The 22,847-nt window shown below is 34.9% G+C and overlaps 4 protein-coding genes across 9 annotated transcripts in view; 2 read left to right on the top strand and 2 right to left on the bottom strand.

Annotated features, from left to right (window-relative positions):
• LOC107040920 (peroxisomal acyl-coenzyme A oxidase 3) overlaps window positions 1-11,386 on the bottom strand; it is a 17,026-nt gene extending 5,640 nt beyond the window's left edge. Inside the window, exons 1-2 of one of the 5 annotated variants that reach the window (XM_015261229.2) lie at window positions 11,089-11,386; window positions 880-1,035 (exon numbers count right to left, since the gene is read on the bottom strand). In XM_015261229.2, the coding sequence (XP_015116715.1) occupies window positions 880-996 (117 nt within the window). In that variant the 5' untranslated portion in view covers window positions 997-1,035; window positions 11,089-11,386. Of the gene's footprint in view, window positions 1-879; window positions 1,036-9,959; window positions 10,124-11,088 lie in introns of those variants that run through there. The other 4 variants (XM_015261228.2, XM_015261227.2, XM_015261230.2 and 1 more) reach the window with 4 other exon arrangements.
• LOC107040921 (glutamate receptor U1) lies at window positions 1,650-8,798 on the top strand. The gene is made up of 10 exons (XM_015261233.2): window positions 1,650-1,817; window positions 1,884-2,316; window positions 2,423-2,571; window positions 3,516-3,830; window positions 3,942-4,044; window positions 4,643-4,929; window positions 5,788-5,911; window positions 5,993-6,195; window positions 7,485-7,869; window positions 8,476-8,798. Exons 2-10 carry the CDS (start codon window positions 2,215-2,217, stop codon window positions 8,791-8,793), a joined length of 1,986 nt encoding a protein of 661 aa, XP_015116719.1. The 5' UTR covers window positions 1,650-1,817; window positions 1,884-2,214; the 3' UTR covers window positions 8,794-8,798.
• On the top strand, window positions 11,050-14,346 carry LOC107040923 (RWD domain-containing protein 4). The gene is made up of 4 exons (XM_015261236.2): window positions 11,050-11,390; window positions 11,454-11,563; window positions 13,093-13,291; window positions 14,036-14,346. The coding sequence occupies exons 1-4, from the start codon at window positions 11,286-11,288 to the stop codon at window positions 14,201-14,203; spliced, it is 582 nt and encodes a 193-aa protein (XP_015116722.1). The 5' UTR covers window positions 11,050-11,285; the 3' UTR covers window positions 14,204-14,346.
• On the bottom strand, window positions 14,143-22,847 carry LOC107040922 (RUS1 family protein C16orf58 homolog). Of its 2 annotated transcripts, XM_015261234.2 has the most exons (8): window positions 22,714-22,847; window positions 22,469-22,635; window positions 21,499-21,659; window positions 19,940-20,135; window positions 18,150-18,262; window positions 17,888-18,090; window positions 16,373-16,729; window positions 14,143-14,915 (listed from the first exon to the last, which is right to left on the bottom strand). In XM_015261234.2, exons 1-8 carry the CDS (start codon window positions 22,784-22,786, stop codon window positions 14,854-14,856), a joined length of 1,332 nt encoding a protein of 443 aa, XP_015116720.1. In that variant the 5' UTR covers window positions 22,787-22,847; the 3' UTR covers window positions 14,143-14,853. The 2 variants fall into 2 exon arrangements, with proteins under 2 accessions (XP_015116720.1, XP_015116721.1); XM_015261235.2 differs by lacking the exon at window positions 16,373-16,729.

Here is a 22,847-nt window from a genome sequence, read left to right as displayed (position 1 = left end):
CCCCCCCCCTCCGCCCCAAGACTTCATCACGCACTTATCATATAAAATAGTATACGCAATACGTGCGGACAGCAGGCGGTAATTCCGCACTAGTTGCGTAATGTACTATTTATTTCGTTTTATTGTATTTAGAAAAAAAGAATAAATATATATATAAGAATATATATATATAGATTATATTTATTATATTATTAAATTCGGTTTTAATCTTGAGACCCTCATCAACGTAGTTCAAACCAAGGTGTATGTTACATTAAGGGGTAACGGAACCGACCACAAAAAGACGTTTACCAAAAACAAGTTTTCTTGGATTCTATGCAATGAGAATCAATGAAACTTTTTCCCCGTATTGAAAGTAGCGGAACGCATCGCTCTCTTCTCATGCTTTTCTTATTTATGCGAAAAAAAAATTGCAAATTATTTAACGGCAAGGACCAGGGCAAGGCCGACGCCATTTTATTTGTAGGCATCTGCCAAGTCGTCGTAGAAAAACCGATTTTTTGTAGATTTTTCTTAGCCGATGGCTATTTTCATGAGAAGAGAGCGATCGAGTGAGGTCCAAGACGGAGATTTTGAGTACAAAAACGTACTTTTGTTGCGTAATTTTCGTAAAAACTTGTTTATGATGATTGGGTGGTATTCAGGAGGTAACTCCTGAAGATAACTCGTCTTCGGCTCATGCTGTAAACCCCACACACGTTAAAGACGAAATTGCCCCACACGTGCTGAAATATACTATTCCATCTGCCTTAGACTCCGAGATATTCATTGAAAACTGAGACAATAGTCTAAATCGACTTGAACCGTTTTATCGCTTCGCTACGGGATTGCAGTCGTGAATAATGAACAACGAATTTGAATTAAATGTTGATGGATCACCTGGTACTCCATAGTCTCCGATCCGAGGAGATTCAATTTTAATGATTTCCAATCGATCGTGGCGCGCTCTCTGTAGGCCGCCAGTGGGCCGCGTTTCGGAAAACTGCAACCCTTCATTGTCGATACTTTTGGAAATACCAATTAATCTGCAATAAACTGTTTCTCTCTACATAATCTCTGTATATAATAAAAAAATAAGAAACTAGCATAGATTCTTGAGTTGAGTTGAGTCTTCAGTCTGTGAAATTCTATTGAATTTCTTGTGAAGTTTTATTAGAATTTTACTAAAAAGTTGTTTTTGTTTTTTTGTGCCATTTCTATAGGAGCTGATGCAACTTTACCGCGTTAATTTGCAAACAGATATTTGATAGAAAAATATAAATAAATTTTGATTGTTCTATAGAAAAAATTCTTGGCGACATAGATTTCATCGATGTCATAGATTTCATAAATCTCATAGATTTCATAAATGTCCCTAGAAGGTGGGATGAGTCGTAATGAATGCAAAGAATACACAGGTGGCGAAACAGAACGAAAAAAATTCTTAAAAAATTTGTTCATTTTTTAGAAACCGCATGAAGTGAGTTGAGGGTGATCTGAATGGAACAAGAATATTGAAAAATGTTTAAAAATACGAGGTGGAGGTTCCGCAATTTTGAAAGTCACTTGCGATAGAGGGAGAAGGTATCTAAGCAAGATGGCGGCGCCCACACTTATTAACCACCTCGTACTTTTGAACATTTCTTAGAATTATTTATCTTCTTCAGATCAACTTCAACTCGGAGCATCTAGTTCCTGGAAAATGAACAAATCTTTCACGATATCCTTCAGATTTTTTCATTCCTTTTTGGCTGAGAGTTCATGGTACAAAGTTTTCCTCTGATTTCAGTAGTTTTTTTTACTCCTTGCGGCCTCCTGAGGTGGCATAGAATATCGAGGTAACAATCGAAATCTGGTTCAGAGTATCTCTTGAATTATTTACAAACATGATTCACGTATTTCAGGATCGCCCGATTTTACGAGGGGTCAATCGATTGCATTAAAGTCGCAGTTGGGCATTAAGAGCCACGAAATGAAGACTAGCAATAGCTTGGTGGCCTAATGACAATGTTCTGTATGATATTTTGCATAATGTTCCTATTACATTTGACTATCGTCGACTGCCAGAGGCAAGTTCGAAGAAATCAATCGAAGAAATTCATCTAAGAAATAATAATTCGATAATTCATGTTCGTATCTTCTCAATAATTTCTCCACTCCAGCACGAAATTATATGAATGGTGCAATCAGCCGGAAGAACCTCTACAGGATTTACTCAATTACATCCTCGATCAGATGACGCAGAAGAGCAAGTGCATCGTATTCATGATCGATCCTTACTACCGCAAGTTGATTCGTTATAATTGGGCGCAACTGCGTGTTCTACCCTACTATTCAGTAATATCAATCGACTGTGAAATGGATTACAATCCATTGATCAGGTTATTAATTCTGAAATCAATTAAAATGTAATCTTCAATGGTATTTGGCTTTTTGTGTACAGATTTATGTAAAAGAGAGTGAAGAATTTACACCACCAAGACGAAGAGTGGAGGATATCTTGAGCGAGAGCAAGAATGATGGATGCGATGCTTATGTCCTGTTAATCACGAATGGATTACAAGTATCGCAATTATTGGAGTACGCAGAGAGGTGAATTTTAACCCATTGCCTCGCGTAAGTCTCGAATCGTCTTGGTGTGAGAGGAGTGGGGGGTCCGTCCGAGTATTAGTGCGCAATAAGAGAATCCCGCTGGCGCACGCACACCACTGCAAAACGGCGAAAAGTGGGGTACCGTGAGACGAAGCAAAGGGTTAAAGTAGCTCTCGCCTTGGGAGGTTATTTTTCAATTGAAAGATTTTTAAAAACTACAAACAATTACCCGAAAACTCGATGAGATTCGGAATCTTAATTTGTTTTATCATCAAAATCATTATTCAACCTAAGATTTTATGTGAAAATCTTCAAATGTTGCATATCTCCGTCCAAGCAAAACATTAAAATCGTTTTTTTTTATTAAAAATGTGAAAAAAATGATGAGACATATTGGCATTTTTTCAATCACAATTTACTGTTTAGTTTTTTTTTATTATTAACAATCTCGCTCTCCCGTTTGTTTGAGCGAACGAATCAATACTTTTTGTAACTGAAGGTTCAAATGAGGGCTAAAACGGGGAAAGATCAAACAAGGAAAGGCTAAACAATGGAAGAGTCACAAGGGTCTGATTAAGGGTCACAAGGGTCAGAATAAGGGTCTCAATAAGAGTCATGAGGGTGATATCGGGCGGAGCGAGCAGGGAGCATAGCCCCCTAGAAAAAAACAATAATTTTTAAACTTTCTTGTTTTGTGATTCGAGCCGTAATTGAGGATAGAGCTACTTTAATCTTAATTTTTTTCCTTCAAATTCAAATTCTCTCTGAAGATATTAATCGTTAAGGACGCTGTACGCTGCGATATTTTTCTCGATAAACTCTAATTCTGATTTTTTTTCCATTGTTCACCATTATTATAAACATGTCAATAATTATGAAAGAATAAATACACAATTAATTACGTCGTATTTTTTTTGTCGAAATGATAATAAGTGTTCTCCTAGGAATCGAATAATAAATACTCGAGGAAATTTTCTCATGATCCATGACACTCTGCTATTCGATGTGGGGATGAAATACATATGGAACAGAATAACAAAAGTCATGTTCATCCATCGATTCACGGTATTGACGAGACGTTCCAATAAGACAACCATGAAAGAATGGTTCAATCTCGAGACTGTCTCCTATCCAGTTCGAGCCAACAATTTCGTGAAAACTAGATACGTCAACACTTGGCATAAAGGCAGAATGTTAAACAAAGATGTTGATAATCCATTTACTAACAAAACCCTGAGGTTGGAGAGAAGAAGTTTGAGGTAAATTACCACAATTTTTTATTTTTCCGGAATTTTTTTTTGCGAGGAAAATTTGCAGTCTTGGCGGAGAAAATATTCAGGTGAATTCCGCCGTATCTTTTTTGTTTTCAGAGTTGCTATTTTCGAACATATACCTGCAGTTACGCGATATTCTAGACAGTTGCAAAAACATTATCGAGACTATAGTGAGAAAGCCTCAGGTGTAGAATTTGAGGTAATAATTTTATTTAAATATTCTACTCATAAATAATATGAATATAATCGTAAATAAGTAAGAGAAGGAAACTGGAAAAATCATGCGCATAACTCTCGAGAAATAGTTTGAGAAATTTGTTCCTTTTCTAGGAACGGGATGGAATGAGTCGAAGGTAATTTGAAGAGGATAAATAATTTTAAGAAATGTTCAAAAATAGGAGGTGGTTAACACGTGTGGGTGCCGCCATCTTGCTTGGATATCCCCTCCCTCTGCCGCAAGGGGCTTTAAAGATGACGATGTTTCCACCTCGTATTTTGGAATATTTATAAAAATTATGTAGCCTCTTCAGATCACCCTCAACTCGCGTCATTCAGTTTCTAAAAAATGAACAAATTTTTCAACCCATCCTTCAGATTTTTCCGTCCTCTTTTGACTGAAAATTGATGGCACAAATATTGGCGGCATTTTTGTCGTTTTTTTTTACTCCCGATGCCTTTAAAAAATATTTTGAGAAAAATATTGATCCAGAACTACTTTTTCTCAAGTAGAAGTACTCACGCTGATTAATCTCTCAACTATTAATACTTATATTGCATCATAATTGATGTTTTCATAGATCATGCGAGTTCTCAGTGACAAGATGCATTTCAAACCCAATTTCTACACTCCCGTAGATATAGAAATAGAGAAATGGGGCACCAAGGACGATAATGGGAGCTACAATGGTCTCCTGGGAGAAGCAGAACGAGGAAATGCAGAATTTTTCTTAGGAGATCTTCACTACACCTTGAGACACTTTGAATTACTGGAATTATCTTATCCATATAACACTGAATGTCTCACATTTCTCACTCCTGAATCGCTGACTGATAATTCTTGGAAACTCTTGATCTCTCCGTTCAGGTGATGATAAATAACTTTCGAGAAATAAATCTTTAAAAATCGGTTCATTCTCAACTTTTTTCATCCTTCCACTTCGTTCTGAGACAAATAAATTTTTCAAATTTCACCGGTTTTTCGTTGCAAGGGTTAACTTGCCAATGCGGCCATCGCCCGAGGGCCTTCAGCCAGGGAATGTTGAATGTGGAGTGGATTTTTCAGTTGAAAATTCCGTGGAATATTCGATTTGAAAATTGTGTTGAATTTTCAGTTGAATATTATGTGGAAAATTGTGATGAAAAATTGGTGTGGAATTTTGGCCCGGCCGGGGCTCGAACCTGGGAGCTTGAGGTTGTGAATCTCATGCTGCTACCAAGTGCGCCACACAGCCGGGTTCGTTCTGAGACATTTCATTACATAGAATCTTAACCTCGAGGGATATTTGAGAGGAGAAAATCTGAAGAATGGCTTGAAATTTTTTTTTTTCTAAGAACCGAATGAAACGAGTTGAAAGTGCTCTGAAAGAGATAAATAATTTTAAGAAATCTTCAAAAATAGAAAATGATTGACAGGCGTGGACGCCGCCATTTTGCTTGGATACCCCTCCCTCTGCCACAAGGGCCTTTAACGATGGCAGCGCTTCCACCTCGCGTTTTTAAACATTTCTCAACATTATTTGTCCTCTTCAGATTACCCTCAACTCGCTTCATCCGGTCCCTATAAAATGAACAAATTTTTCGAGCCATTTTTCAGATTTTTCCATGCCCTTTTGACTGAAAATTCACGTTTTCCCATTTTTCATTTTTTTTTCACTCCCAAAGTTTTGGAAATTTATCGTGAAATATTATGAAATCAAACCAATCATCATTATCACGATTTTAGACTCTACGCATGGATAGCAGTGATACTGATTCTCCTCCTGGGTGCCTGTGCATTCCACTTCTTCGCACTATTCTATCAGAACCAAATAATGCCGTATGTGAGAAATACAAATGCTGAGGGGATAGTCATATCAAAAGAAAGATCATTGGTTTTAAGAACCAACGCTCCAAGATTCCGCATGACTAGAGGAAGACAATGGGACGAGCAAATGAGGGGTTTGACCCTCTTCACTGATATGCAGAACAGCATGCTTTACACATACAGCATGCTCCTTCAAGTCTCTCTCCCGAGGCTACCGAGACCGTGGGCCCTCAGGGTCTTCATTGGATGGTGGTTGTTGTACGCGATTCTTGTGACTGTCGCTTATAGAGCGAGTATGACTGCTACGCTAGCTAATCCTGTCGCAAAGTAATACTAATCCCCGATCATTAAACGTCATTTAATGAGTTGATAAAATCGATCCTGAACAAAATAATCCCACCCAAATTAATTCTGGTGAGAATAAGGCTCGTTGTTTAATACACTTTTCCTACTCGTGCGGAAAAGTGTTCATTGGAGAAACCGGGAGGAAGATCAGTACAGTGGACTCTCCTTAATTCCCACAGCTCGGGGGGTGTCCTTGACGCCATTTCATGTGAAATGCGAGTAAGGGAGGGACCCCGCTCCACCAGTTCAGGCGGCATTAGAGAAGGGGAAGCGGAGAATAGTGGGGAGGATCTTGGCAGTGGAAGGAAAGGAGCATAACCTTCTGTGACCCACTACGCACTCCGCAGCGCATCACCTCACAGAGGAGGATAAACTATAAATGAGGAGTGGGGGGACGATTTTGAGGAGAAGCAGGCCTCGAGGGGAGTAGAGTGCGAATTATGGAATGGGAAAATAAAGGAGAGTCCACTGGACATGGACCAACGAACGCCAGCGGTATTCCAAATACGGTCGCATAGAACAGTCTGCCCTGGCTGAACAGTGGATGAACTTTGGACACACTATCCAGTATGATCGAGCAAGAATGTTGGCCTAATCTCGAGAATATTTCGAGAGATTTTGGAGATTTACAAAAATTCTAACAAACTCAAAAGGGACAGAGGATATCAAGTGAACCCTATTTGGAAAACCGTCGTCCCGGTTTTTAACTGACCAGCTGAAAAATTAAAAAATGAATGGCTAATGAATAGATAACGAATAGCTAATCCCCCCCCCATCGTATCGTCATTTCTCACAGGAGATTCAGATAAAAATTACGGAATGCTCCGGAAAAATTCCGTGACAATTCCGTAAAATTTCCTACAACTACATTTCGCTTCGGAATTACGGAAAAAAATACGTAATTTTTATTGAACATTTCTCTCCGTGTGATTTTTCGTGTTCAGACATACATAATCGATCTTCAATGCATGAGAAATTTCACTTCAATAGCCCACGACTTTTAAAACTCATAGTAGTCTCTCCTTAATCATTAATTAATTCACCAGTTGCATGAGAGGGGCATAGTCCCCTAGTGGAAAATAATGCAAACGTAATTGGCATAAGTAAAGGGGGAAAAAGGCTTGATGGAAATCCTACAGCTTTCCTGAATCCTTCATCAGTCGCCTGAGGGGGGCGAAGCCCCCCTGGGTCAGGGGGCTTAGCCCCCCGTCGAAACTGGTGAAAACGTCATCACCATTCGTAGCCAATTAAATCCTTTTGATTCATTCCAGAATTACAATCGATACACTGCAACAGCTAGCTAAAAGCAGAATTTCAGTTGGCGGATGGAGCGAAGAACAACGCGATCTATTCGGCGCATCATTAGATCCAGACTTGATTGAAATCGCCACAAGATTTGAGCTGACCCTCAAGGAGGATGATGCTGTGGCTAGAGTGGCCAATGGAACATTCGGATACTACGACAACATCCAAACTCTCCAGGAGGCTCGAGCCAAACGCCAATTGTTGGAAGAAATGCGGAAAAAAAAGTCAACTCGCGAGGAAAAGGTCATAGATGACAGGAATTTGCATGTTATGTCGGAGTGCGTAATTTATATGCCAATATCAATTGGCATGGACAGGAATTCACCGCTGAAGCCTCAAGTTGATGAAATTGTAATTAATTCACACATGTATCTATTATTATGCATTCACACACGAAAAAAAATTCATAGAAAAACCAAGTGAATTTCATTTTAAAACATTGTGTTGGATGTTTATTCTTTTGAAACATTGAAAAGCCGTATATGAAACGAAAAAAAAAAAAAAGAGGAATGTATTGATAATAGTTGATAAAACCTAATTGGATTTTTATTGGACTTCTATCGGGAAATGAATAGATATTGTTGAACATTTTTTAATAAAAAAATTGTAACTTTAATCTTCTTTCTCCTATTTTATAGAAAAAATCAGTAGAATTTAATTATTCCATACAACTTTTTCTACTCAAAAAAAATTTGAGAATCGGAAAAAAACTAATAGAAAATTCGGTACAAATTCAATGGAATATTTTTTGTGTGTTATATTATCTATTATTCAGAGAAGAATAAGTGGTGAAATAATGGATGACATTCGTAATTTTTGCTAATTATTTCGAAACCGAGGCATTCATAAAAATAAAATAAAAGTGTCTCATATTTCTCATCTAATTTTCATGTTCAGAAATGAATAATTTCATGCAAAATTCGAATTATGATTGATCAGAAAAATCATTGACTCTAGGTGAGACGAGTCGTCGAAGCAGGCTTCGTGGAGAAGTGGCTGAGCGATGTGACGGAATGGTCGAAAATCACTGAACTCAAAGACGAGTCCCCCGCAGCCAAGGCCACGGTCAACCTCCACAAGCTCCACGGGGCCCTAGTGGCCCTCGGTATCGGATACTTCCTCGGTTTCCTCGCGCTGATAATCGAGAAAATACAGTGGAAGTACTTCGTGATGAAAGATCCCGCGTTCGATAAATATCAGATGGATGTCTTTTATTCTATGTCCAGATCGAACTTCATTAATAAAGGGGGCATAGCCTCCTGTCGAAAATCATGACAACGTAATTGGAACAAGTACATGGAGAGAAAGGACTGTTGGAAATGCTAAAGCTTTCATTAATCCTTCACCAGTTGTATGAGGGGGGCGCAGCCCCCTGGGGCAGGGGGCATAGCCCCCCAGTCGAAAGTAATGAAAACGTGATTGGAATAAGAAAATGTGTAGAATGGAGTGATGGAAATTCTATAGCTTCCATTAATCCTTTATCAGTTGCCTGGGGGGGGGGCGAAGCCCCTCTGGGGAAGGGGGCAGTCCTCCAGCCGAAAGTAATGAAAACGTGATTGGAATTAGTAAATGGGGAGAACGGACTGATGGAAATGCTAAAACTTTCATTAATTCTTCATTAATTCTAAATCGTAAATAGGTTTTCCTATTGGATTTTTCCATACGTGTCAGCATTGCGCTACTAACCTGAATCGGAAATAATGGGCCAACGGCAATAACGTCACTATTTCCAATTACCCTTTTTTCTTCCAATAGGATTGAAGGAGTTTTTTCCACCAGGGAGACTACTATGAGTTTTAAAAGTCGTGGGTTATTGGAGTGAGACTTTTCATACGTTGAAGATCGATTATATAGATCTGAAAAGGAATAATTAGTGCAAAAAAAATTGTTTATTGTTCGTTTGCCCGAAAGCGCTTAAAATGCTAAAAACAGTCCAGGGCCTCCAATTTTTGAGCTACAAAAGATTTTGTTTTTCAAAATTTTCGGAAAAATGTGTGGAATAACAATTACGAGTCAGTTTTTTGGAATTCGAGTCCTACACAGCTGATTTCGGTTTTTTTCATATAAAAAAATTCACTATTTGTGTAAAAAAAATACACAAAAAGCAAATTTAGCCATGTAAAAGGCGAATTAAAAAAAAAATAGCTCGTAATTGTTATTCCACATATTTTTCAGAAAATTTTGAAAAAAAAAAATCTCCGTAGCTCAAAAATTGGAGGCCCTGGAGTATTTTTGGCATTTCAAGCGTTTTCGGGCAAACGAACACTAAAAAAAAAATTGTTTTGCACTAATTATTCGTTTTCAGGTGTATATAATCGATCTTCTACGTATGAAAAGTCTCACTGCAATAACCCACGACTTTTAAAACTCACAGTAGTCTCCCCTTAAGTCGCCCGATTGTCCTTAAGAAGAGGAAGATAAATACTTGAACGGAACATTACCTCCACTATCATGAATATTGCATCAAATAATCCACAATTTTGCTACACGCACACTCGCACTCTCCACGTACGCACTTTTATAAAAAAAAAACAAAGAAAATACTAAATGAGGGGATATAATGACAGTGCAACAAGTGGTCTTCAACTACCGATGCACAGTTGTACACTACCACACACAATTGTTACGTCAATTACCTTCACATACATTCTCTTTTACCGCACACAACCCCATAATTGTTTCCATCAAAACTCGATAAAAAGCAAACTGGTTTGTTAAAGCCAGACTCGAGAAAAAAAACTTCACTAAAAATGCTTAAGAGAGAAAAAAAAAAATCTGATTTTGTATTCATTTCAAAATAATAAAATCCCTTTTTTTTAATTATCATCGAAGAATTTTTCATTTCAAAATTCATTATTAATGGAACAATAACTAATTAATTAATGATCATTAAGATTTAGTTATTCAATCAAATTTAATATCAACAATATTGAGTAATAATAATATTAATAATAATAATAATAAATTAATCGATTTAAAAAAATTGTAATCGTTCAAATTTACGTTTTGGATTTTTTGTGTTAAATCGACGCATTATGATCCAAACAGTTCAAAATATGTAATTTTATAGTAAAGTTTTTCTTCAATTGTTCATCAACAAATAGATGGAATTGAATCCTTTTTTGTCAAATGTAAGTATTGTTGAACCCTATCGATCGCCATTAATTAAAATTTAATTCATTGATTAGTTTCTTTAATTTTTGACTTTTTTCGAAAATCGGTTGTCCCATGATAATTTAAAAAAATGTTCTGAATTGATTGAATGTTGGTTTAAAAAATTTGTTTGGATGCCCCTTTGACCGAGTTCGAAGATGAAGGCGATAGCAATAATCGTTATTTTGATTTATTCGAAAATTTTCAAGAATTTTGTATTTTTTGAAAATCAGAATTCGGGGGATATCTTTGAATAACATGCTTCAACTGAATTCACTCATCGCTTAAAATGTTCATTTTAATGCCATTAAGTCGAAATTAAAGATGATTACGATAGCTATCTATAGGTTGATTTGAATGACAATGTCACAGTTGAAATGTCGTCCAGTGATAACTGGGGGGACCGTATGTACATACCTGTGTGCACCATCAGCTGTTTTATTCCAAACTGAGCTGTTCTCCCACTGACCTGCACTGACCCTTATTTACGTAGTGGTCCTAACCTCAAAATTCCCTTCCTCGTCGCTCGAGAGCCAACAACGTCAATTATAAAGAGGGAGGAGAACTGGTGATTTTAATATAAATTGATAAGCAGATAGTGATTGCAGATAAATATGAGCGATGCAGAACTCCAGGAGGAGGAGCGAGAGGTACTTTTATCGATCTACGAGGGGGACAATGCCTTTAAGCAGTTGACATCGACGACCTACCAGTACAAGGTTTGCCATCAGCATGTCATTGAGTAGTCAGTGGTTTTTTACGAATGAATTTTGTCCCCTCAGTTCGGCGATGACAATGACCCCCGTTCGTTTCTGGTTGAGATCACTTGGAACGAGAACTACCCGACGGAGAGGCCGACTGTTAATATGGAAACATTTTACAATAAACACATGTATGTAACACACGATTCTGGGGAGATGGGTGGGGCAAAGTGTGCTTTTTTGAGTTTTTTTCAGGGTTCATAACTCAGGAACTGATTGAGGATTTATAATTTCGTGAATCCATTTATTTTACGGTTTTATTATTATTCAGCACGAATGGGACGGATTGTATTTTTTTGTTTAAATTTAACATCTGAGCTTTCATTTGGGCCCCATTTGACCACAAGTTTCCGGACATTTTACAATGATTTTAATAGTTAAACTTTACAGGTCTGAATTTGAATCGCGATATTGAACTGTTAGAGAACATTTTAAGGGGAGATTACTATGAGTTTTAAAAGTCGTGGGTTATTGGAGTGAGACATTTCATACGTTGAAGATCGATTATATAGATCTAAAAACGAATAATTAGTGCAAAAAAAATTTTTTGTTATTGTTCGTTTGCCCGAAAACGTTTAAAATGATAAAAACAGTCCGGGGCTTCAATTTTTGAGCTACAAAAGATTTTTTGTTCAAAATTTTTGGAAACTGTGTGGAACAACAATTACGAGCCAGTTTTTTTTAATTCGACTTCTACACAGCTGATTTCTTTTTTTTTTTTCATATAAAAAAATTCACTATTTGTGTAAAAAAATTCAAAAAAAGCAAATTTAGCCATGTAAGAGGCGAATTAAAAAAAACTAACTCGTAATTGTTATTCCACATATTGTTAAAAATTGCGACCATTTTCTGTAAATAATTAATAAACAATCGATTTTCCACCATAAAAATCATTTGTTCGAAATCGTAATAGACTTATTCATACTCAGAATTTTATTAGAAATCGATGTCATGCCTAAACAAGTGGGAAATTGCTCTTTTATTGTAGGGCAGAGTAGGGCAAAATGAAATAGTCAAAAAAACGACTGTTTGACGAAAATCAAGCAAAAAAAAATTTTTTTATTACATTTTTTTTGCCAGCTTTTTTTTATTCTTAGGAGTACTGGTGAGAATAATAATTCTCCATTCAGTAGAATAAAAATAAAAATGATGAGTGTACAATCAAAAGGAGTAGAAAAAAAACTGAATATTTTCGAAAAGCGTTTTTAATAAAGATTAAGAAATAATTCCGATAGAGAGGAAATAGTGAATGGATAATTTATCATGGTAACTAACGATCTGAGAGTCATTGACTACTGCGGTAAATGACGACCTAACAGTCATTAGATACCTGAAATTATTAATTAGCAATTTCCTCCCTATTGGCTTTATTTCCCAATATTATCCAAAAACACTCTTTGAAAATATTGAGCTTTTTTTCAACGTTTTTTTTATCGTACAATCATAATTTTTGGAGGCTCCAGGGCTATGTAAAACTGAATAGCAATTGGAAAGATCATTTCAGATTATCAAAATAAAAAAAAAACAACCAAGCTCACGTTCAAAAGATAATCCACCCAGGCTTCAATTCAAAAATAAATTTTTGAATAAAATAAATCTCCACAGCATGCACAAGAATGAAGATAATTTTTTAAAATTCATCTCTTTTTTTTATGTGCAGTATCCCAAGTGTCAAATCCAAAATATTATCTCATATCAATGCCGAAGCAGAGCAGTGGTTAGGATGTGCCATGACGTATACCCTCTTCCAATCAGTCCAAGAGCATTTAAGTGAATTAATAGAGGATCAGCCCGAGTCTATCGTTGATATCAGTGCTCAAGCTGCAAAAATCGCCATTGGAAACGATGCTGCCGAGCAGGTAATTATAAGACCGCACGAAAAAATTTCATAGAGAAACTCAGTGAATTCGATAGAAAATTCTATTAGCTTTTGGCCAATTCTATGGGAGAATTCCGCACCTTTACTGGGCGTTTTTCGATCGAAATTGTTCAATAGTCCAGTATTTTAGAGAAGAAATTGGTAGAATTTATCGTTTATATTAAGACATTTTCAATAGGAATTCTTTGTCATCAATTTTTCATGTTTTTTACTCCATTTTCTTCCTTTTTTTCATTAAAAAATCGAACAAAAAACGTGGAAAATTTAATCTGAAGAATTTCTGTTGAATTTCTATTGAAAATTCCATTCGTTCTTGACTAATTCTATTGGAAGCTTCACTATGTGTTTTTTAATCGGAAATGTGCGATAGAAACTATTTTATAGAAAAAATCAGTAGAACTTCCGTTTTCCTATTGAGACTTCTCTATGGGAATTCCTCGACATCAGTTTTGTAAGTTTTTTACTCCATTTTCATTCCTTTCTCATGAAGAGTTGAACAAAAAAAAATTAGAACTCTGTTGAACTTTTTCTATTGAAAAAGAAAATCACACATGAGCTACCAAAATTTCCAATAGAATCATGCAGAAATTAATAAACTAATAAATGTAAAAATGCATTTAAAAACCCCATAAGTGAATTCGACAAACAATTCCATTGGATTTCTATTGAAAATTCCATTAATTCTTGTTCTGCAATGTCAACATCCTCTATAATATTAACGCAGGACGAAGTATCGAAAAAGCCTGCGAAGAAGGAGCAACTGACCAAAGCCCAGAAGCGAAGACAGTGGAACCGAGTCGATGGCAAGGGGGACAAACCCCGAGGATGGGACTGGGTAGATATTGTTAAGCATTTGTCTCAAACGGGTTCGAAACCAGAACCAGAGGCTTAACATAACACTAAATAAATTAAGCAATTGTTTTTGGAACGGTCGTATAAAATTTATTTCTCGTATTTTCGATAACAAAATGTACAGATGAGTGAAAATGGGACAGAATATATTGTTACGAATTGCCAAGTTTTTCAGTTCCACTGTATCATGAGTTTTTTCGTCTCTTTATTTTAAACTTCTCAAAGTATTTCCCCTGAAGTTTAATTGCGTCTCAATTTTTTAATTATTTTTAAATTGTTATGAATTTAAATTTTTTAATTATTTTTTTCTTTTTTTTTCTGTTAATAGTTATTCTTTTTCTGTTCGTCTCATTTTCATTTCAATGAACATCAATTAATTAGAACCCACGAGCCTTTCATTCCGTTTGCTTTTTAGTCGTTCAAATTGATGTTTTGAATTTTTAACTGTTCGCTGATGAAACGATGGAATTTATTCCTCGCCTTCGACTCGGGTGGTAATTCTGCATGAGGGTACGACTCCTTCATTTTCCCTACCTAGGTAGGGAATATACTATTGTGTTATATGAAACCGAAAGCAATTTCCTATTTGTTTTTTATAGAAATTAAAGATGATAAAACACGCGAAATTCCGCTCTCTTCTCCCCTATTCATGGAATGTTTTAAAATAATTCTCATCGTGTTTTGGTAGCTTCAAAGGTCCCATCGAGCTCTCCATTCGCCAATGGGCAGCAGATTAATCTCCTGTTTCCACCCTGAAATTGAAAAAAAAACATTATTATGAATATCCATTTTCTCCTTTTGAATGCATCCCATCAGGTACATTAACTTCTTTTCATCTGAACATTTCTGAAGCCAGTGTTCCTCTCGTTTTGTCATGTTGATTACGTTCATTTTCTATCGTCTCTATTTACTTTAATAAACAAGCTAACAAAATTTTTCATTTTTTTATCGAATAACAACGTTGATTGAATGAGAATAAACAAAATAAAAATTTATTCGCAATCAGAAGTAATTGTTTTCCACAGTACCTGCGCTACAAATGACAAGTGATAGTTCAGTCGCCTATTGTTTTTCTAAATTATAATGTTTGAAAATTATTTCAGCTCACGTCTTGCCACGGAAAATATTCAATATATTTTTTTCAATCAATCAACAACCCTGTTTCGAAATTCAAAATTTAATTCTCGAGCAGTACTTATCATTGAAACGTAAGTTTCTCGGGTTGTATTTTTTGTATATATATTTTTCAATAAAAACAAGAAAAAAAATTATTTTCAAAAATTTGTTTTTTTCCCTGTGCAATGAGAGAAATATGGATTTTTAAAAATAATTGATTTTTTTCCAAGAAAAATCGATTCACAACATCGATGTTTTTGAAAAACATCGATTGTTCGAAAACATCGCCCATCCCGACCCTGACGAAGACCCAGAGTATTTCAGGGTCGAAACGTTGGTGCTATTTGAATTTAGACAATAAACTGACCGATAAGCCAAAGAAATTATCATTTAATTTTGGCAGATACATGTCTACTAGTTCATAATAAAAAAATGAAACCTCGGATCATAAAGCTTCGAAGCCAAAACGTTGCTGTGACTCACCTGTGCAATGAGAGAAATATGGATTTTTAAAAATAATTGATTTTTTTCCAAGAAAAATCGATTCACAACATCGATGTTTTTGAAAAACATCGATTGTTCGAAAACATCGCCCATCCCGACCCTGACGAAGACCCAGAGTATTTCAGGGTCGAAACGTTGGTGCTATTTGAATTTAGACAATAAACTGACCGATAAGCCAAAGAAATTATCATTTAATTTTGGCAGATACATGTCTACTAGTTCATAATAAAAAAATGAAACCTCGGATCATAAAGCTTCGAAGCCAAAACGTTGCTGTGACTCACCTGTGCAATGAGAGAAATATGGATTTTTAAAAATAATTGATTTTTTTCCAAGAAAAATCGATTCACAACATCGATGTTTTTGAAAAACATCGATTGTTCGAAAACATCGCCCATCCCGACCCTGACGAAGACCCAGAGTATTTCAGGGTCGAAACGTTGGTGCTATTTGAATTTAGACAATAAACTGACCGATAAGCCAAAGAAATTATCATTTAATTTTGGCAGATACATGTCTACTAGTTCATAATAAAAAAATGAAACCTCGGATCATAAAGCTTCGAAGCCAAAACGTTGCTGTGACTCACCACTTTGACTCAACAATTGACACCAGGTCTCGAATTCTGAAGATACATAAGAATCATTATTAATGATTTCAAGAATTGACTGATTAACATCGTCGCAATTTGATTCAGAGAGCGATGAATTGATTTTCAGTCCATGCAGGAACGATTCGAAGTAAACTCGCAATACATCCGACTGTCCAACATTTTCGCTGAGTCCAACGTTAATTCGTCGATGGTCCACGTCAGGAATGATGATGTATTTATTATTCCGGAAGTGATTTCTCAATCTGGAGATGTAATCCACAGTTGTGGTTTTTCGTTCGAGAGTAGTTGAGAGCGAAACTCCCAGTTTAATATCGAAACCACAGTATCTTTTGACTGAAAGTTGATTTTGTTATGCGATTACTTGAAGAGGTGACAGGACTATTTGTCACTATGCAAATTCATGATAACGATGGTTCCTAAAGGAAACAACGTAACCCAGAAAACATTTCGAAAACAATGTACATATCTCATGATTTCGTTCTAAACTTACAGCGCTTTTCTTGACATATTTTTTTCTAACTTATCCGGGTGGGTTTCTTTGAAACAACTTTTTTGGTTTTTAATTTCAATGTGTTTCTTGGGAATTGAAATTTCGGTAAAACAATTAAACCCTATCAGGCAGAGGGGGAGGGGGGGTTGGAGGTTATTTCAGTCCCCAAGAAATACGTCAAAATCCGAATCAAAATAATTCGTTTCGAAGAAACACCCAGATAAGTTGGAGAAAAATCGCGCCAAGAAAAGCGCTTCAAAAGAGAAAAGAAAAAAACGAGGGAAATTCGTTTTTCCTGTTAACGAATGGAATAAGAATCACACAAGACCCAAAAATTGCAAAACATAAAATAAAAAATTGTGGATCTGTTGCTTTTTGCAGTTATTAACAGCAAAAATAAACATGTGATACCAAAACCACAGCATCTTTTAATTTGAAATGGAGTTTATAATGTGATCACTTGGAGATAATTTAAAGTTTTCGAGTTTTTTTGCTCCTATTTCTCTTTTATCACATTTTATCATCATTTCTATTGTTTATATTCATATTTTGAAATTAATATAGAACAAATGTCAAAAGATCCTTTCGGGTTTTGGAAAAATTTCGAGATATTCATGAAAAACTTTACAAGGAATCCATCATGGATCAAAAAATTCTGAATCTTTTGTTATTTGCAGTTATCAACAGCAAAAAAACGTAAAAATATGAGACTAAAAAAGGAGAAAAGAATGAGGGAAATTAATCTTTCCTGTGAATGACTGCAATAAAAAATGGCAAAATATCCAAAAATTGAAAGAAAAAATTTTCAATTTAAAAATTTTAAAACCTGCAGATTTTTCATGACATCAAAAAATTGTGGATCTGTTGCTTTTTGCAGTTATTAACAACAAAAATAAACTGTAAAGACAACACATTTAAAAAAGGAGAAAAGAACGAGGGAAATTAATTATTTCTGGGAATGACTGCAAAAAAAAACAATTTTTTAAACACAGAATACTCACAAGGTTTCTGAAACAGTAGTAAAGACTCCCTCTTATTACACTCCTCAACCCCAAGTATTCTTCCACATTTCGCATAGTTATCCAGCACAAGTGCCAATCGATCTTCGTTCAAGGAATTGAATCTTAGAGATCGCACAGCTGAATAATTCGCGTAGACATGAACAATAACAAGTGTGACGTAAAGTAGAAATCCTCCTGAAACACTGAACTTTTACATTGCGAAACGATTCATCACTGGGTGGAAAAAAAGAAGAGATCTTACGAATTGTGGAGGGAGTTGAGGATGAAAATGCCTACGAATGACGCCACCAGGTTGACGAATGTCTCCTGACTGCCGTCCTTGGCAGATACATCTGCCAAGTTATTATTCAGGGCCTGCAATTTTGCATAGTAACATTGATTGTTGTATATGCTCGAATCTATACGTCTAGGGCTATATTTTTCTTGAAAAAACGAATTTTTCTCATTTCTCTGTTTTTGCCTCCGAATGGAAGCATTGCCTTCGTTAAATCTGAAATTTCCTACTTTTTTGTGTCAGGCAGGGATGGCCATAAATCCTCCGATTCTTCAATATTAAAAGAATTTGCGATTTACATGAATCAAGATTTAAATATACTAATCGAAATTAAAAAATAGTCAAATAAATGATAATCTAAATTTTCAATTGATGATGAATTAAATATTTAATAATAAAGGAGAGAGGGGGGCAAAATGAAACAGTCAAAAAATGACTGTTTGACGCAATTCAAACAAAATTTTTTTTTTTATTAAATATTTTTTTTATCAACTTTTTTTTATTCTTGGGAGTGCTCATGAGAATAATAATTTTCCATTCATTGTCAGTAGAATGGGAAACTATTGAATAGTTTTGACGGGCGAAGATTTTGTCAATGGATTAATAAAGCAGGAAAATCCAAAGTCCAGAGCAGGACTCAGAGGGAGACCCAGAGGGGGAAGAAGGAAAATGTGATGCTGAATTTCAATGGAATAATCCACTGACAAAATCTTCGCCCATCAAAAGTTTTCAATAATTTTCCATTCTACTGAATGGAAAATTATTATTCTCATCAGTACTCCCAAGAATAAAAAAAGAAAGAAGAAAAACAAAAAAAATAGAATGAAAAAAAATATTTTTGCCTGAACTGCGTCAAACAGTCGTTTTCTTGACTGTTTCATTTTGCCCCACTCTCCCCTATGGAACTGGAAATTTTGTGTAACTAAAAAAATACTAATTTCTTATAAGGGATTTCCGATTATCCAAATAATCATCAATCTTCCTAATTCAATTACTGCTTAATAAATAATTCGGAATTTGAATATGTAAATTGATTGTTACTTCAATAATTAAAATTTAAGAGTCATATTAACTAATAGATCACTTAATAATTTGACGGTAATTATAATTAATGGATATGGCTATCCCTGGTGTCAGAAGAGAATTTCCTATTTTTTTGTGTATGTGACCAATAGTTTTTCGACAACTGAAAGAATAAATTTAAATGAATCGAATTGTGATTTTGAATATTCTTTCCAATGCCAGCTTGACCGAGTTCATCTTGGGATTGATTGCATCCGCTATTGTTGAAATAATGTATTTTGAAACCAATATTCAGGGAAAGGTAAAAATTTTAACGTTGGGGCAATGTTGTCTGCCAACGTTAAGATAATGTTGAATCATTGAATTCGATTTAAAATGCGAATTGTCATAAATTCCATTCGGAAGTCAATTGCTAACTTATTAGCAGAAATATATTAACTATGTTGTGACGAAAGGAATTTATATATTTCTGAATGGATCCGTAGGAATTCCATTTAAAAAGAACGATTTTTAGATGAATGGCTCTATTTCAGATTTATAGCTTCAACTCCTCGTTTTGTGAAGATTTATAAAAAAAAATCCACTATTCACTAAAAATTGTATTTTCATGTCAATTCCTTGCCTCGTACTGACCATTATTTTGGTGAGAAAGTTCACACGAAAAATTTATTAAAGAAAAATATAGCCCGTATACTCAATTGATGATTGATCTAAAACTGGAATTCAATGAAAACCTGGTGCTGTGTGAGAGCAGCTCTCGTTGCTCCGCCCGCAACCCCAACTATAGATTTCATACTAGTTGTTGCACACAATATCAAAGTAGTGTAAGTCGTCGAAAAATAGGGGAGCAATAGCTCAATTCCCATTGCAATATCGTTCAAGACATCAGCGAAAATTCTCCACTTTTTGCATTGAGCGTCGAGTTGAGATCTGGAGCAAAAAGTAAGTTGGAGACTTTATATTTCATGAAAACCAAATGGATATACTCTTCAAAATATATTTTTCACGTTGACTACACGTATGGAAAAATTTAACAGGAAAACCTTGCACTTTCGTCAAGAAAATTTATTGAATTTCTTTCGGAAGTCTATAAGGATTCTATTGGAATTCTATTTGTTTTTAACGTCACTTCTATTGAAGATTGTGCAATTTTGCCCTGTAATTTTAAGGGTATCCAAGTACTTTGGCGATTTTTTCTCCAGTGAAATGTTTTCCTACTTTTGCATTTAAGCCCCATTTGACCATAAGTTTCCACACATTTTATAATGATTTTATTATTTAAACTTTGCAGGTCTGAATTTGAATCTCGATATTGAACCGTTTGAAAACATTTTAAAAATCTGAAAAAAATTAGAAAGTTTACTTTTAGGGAAAGATTGATAAAATAATTGAAAAATTGTAATTTTTAAGAATTACAAGCATTTTCTATAAAGAATTTATAAGCAATCAATTTTCCACCATAAAAATCATCTGTTCGGAATCGTAACAAATTTATTCATATTCAGAATTTTACCAGTAATCGATTTCATTCCTAAAAAAATAATAATTCTGTATAAAATGTAACTTGAGTGGCGCTGAATATTCATGATTTTTTTTTCAAATTTAATTGACAAATTTGATGATTGGAAATGGTTGAATTGTGGTCTGTACCAAACAGTAAAATCCTTAAGAGATTTTTGATAGAAAAAGTCATTAAATTTTGACTTTCCAAAAATTACAGTAGAATTTAAATACGGTTTTTCAGGCAATTTATCTCTCTGAAACGAAAATAAAATAGACGTTCAATATTTTAGTTCAGCGGAATGAAAAATAGAATGCTATTTACTATTTTATATTTCACTATTTCACAGTTTTAATGTTATCATATGACTTCGATATGACTGTCATAGAAACATTGTGATGTTCGTGAATAAATTCCCTTAATCGCTTTTATTTTTTCTTGTTCAGATCAATTAATAATTAATAATGGATTCTTAATTATTTAGTTGAAGCTGGAAGAGTCATAATTTGCAATTGAATGTTATTAATTTCTCATTTAATAATTTTTTCGTGAGCTGAGTTAAAAATAAGGCATTTCTGTTTTAATATAATCTCAAATCTTAAAGTAAGACGATTTTTCTTGATCTCAAAAATGTCTGCAAAAATTGCTTTAATTTAGATAACTGTTTTTGTAGTGAGGTATATAAGGACTGAATAACTCCGAAAAACGGGAACCCACAGGAAAAAGGATGGAATCCGTAAGGAACGAATTAGAAAATACTTTGCATCTGGCAAGCCTGTTCAAACGAATTACCCATTCCACCAAGCGAATAGAATTCGCCCAATCATCCCAGCCCCATCTTTCAGAATCCAGGAGATTGTAGCGGCGAGAGGAGTGGCTGTGGACTCTCCAACACCAACTCCAATGAGAATGGAATGAGTTGTCAATGTCCCAAGGATGGTACTGGCAAAGGCCTAGAATTAAAAAAAAATGCTGATAAAATGTATTTTTCTGTTATTTGGAAAATTTTTCCCAATTTCTAGAAAAAAAAATTCTATGAAAGTAATCATCAAAATTTTGACAAATTCAAGGTCATTTTGCATTAAAAAATCTAACGAATTTACTAGAAACATCTGCAGAAATTCTATTGAAGTTTCTATTAGTTCTTGGTCAATTCTATTGAAAAATTTGGAGCTCATGTGTACGTTCGTTCTAATAGAAATGCTCAATGGAAAATATTCAATAGAAAATTACAACTGAATTTGATTTTTCTGTATAACACGCACGAAAAAATTTGATAGAAGAACCTAGCGAATTCGCTAGATAATTCTTTTGGATTTCAGTTGAACTTTCCATTGATTTTGGCTGCCTCCATTGAAATGTTCAATAGAAAATTTTTCATTGAAAACGTCAATCGAATTCGATTTTTTTATACAATTTATTTTATTGAGATATTTTCTATAGAATTTCCTCCGCTCAAATTTTCCAAGTTCTTTGTTTGATTTTCTTGGTGAAAAAAATAGAATTAAAAGAACTTGGAAAATTTGAGCCGAGGAAATTGTATTGAAATTATCTCGATAGAATAAGTTGTCTAGAAAAATTGAATTCTATTGATTTTGTCGATAGAATATTTTCTATTGAAAATTTCAATAGAATCGACTAAAACCCAATAGAAATTTCAATAGAAATCCAATAGAGGGATCTAGCGAATTCGTTAGGTTTTTTTATGAAATTTTTTCATGCGTGAACTTATTCTATTGATAAATTTGTTCTCATGATTTACCTGAACCGTATCCCAAATTTGATAAGGAACATAGTCGGGATGAACGCTCTGAGGGAAGCCTTGGGGAAGGAAAACAGATCTGATTAAAAATATCAATCTCTGAACAGACAAAAATTTCTGCTCCTTCGGGAAGGCGGAAGTCTCCCTAATCACCGATCTTCCCTTATCTGCAAAGGAAACGATTGTGTTAAAGACTGAACGTGTGTAAATATCCAGAATATTCCCCGTGGAGAGATAAATGAGACCTGATTTCATGTAAATATTCTCATCCTTAACATTGTTAATCCTGTTTTCTTTGTAAATAATTTCCGATGACATACTGTCTAGGCGAATTGAAAACAAGATTAGAAAATCCTACAATATTGCCGGAATGCTGATT

This window comes from Diachasma alloeum, unplaced genomic scaffold (assembly GCF_001412515.2).
Source record: "Diachasma alloeum isolate Michigan unplaced genomic scaffold, Dall2.0 Dall_scaffold_00349, whole genome shotgun sequence".
In the NCBI taxonomy this organism is placed as follows: Eukaryota; Metazoa; Arthropoda; class Insecta; order Hymenoptera; family Braconidae; genus Diachasma; species Diachasma alloeum.
Note: the sequence above shows the minus strand (reverse complement) of the source record. Positions and strands in the feature narration are given on the sequence as shown.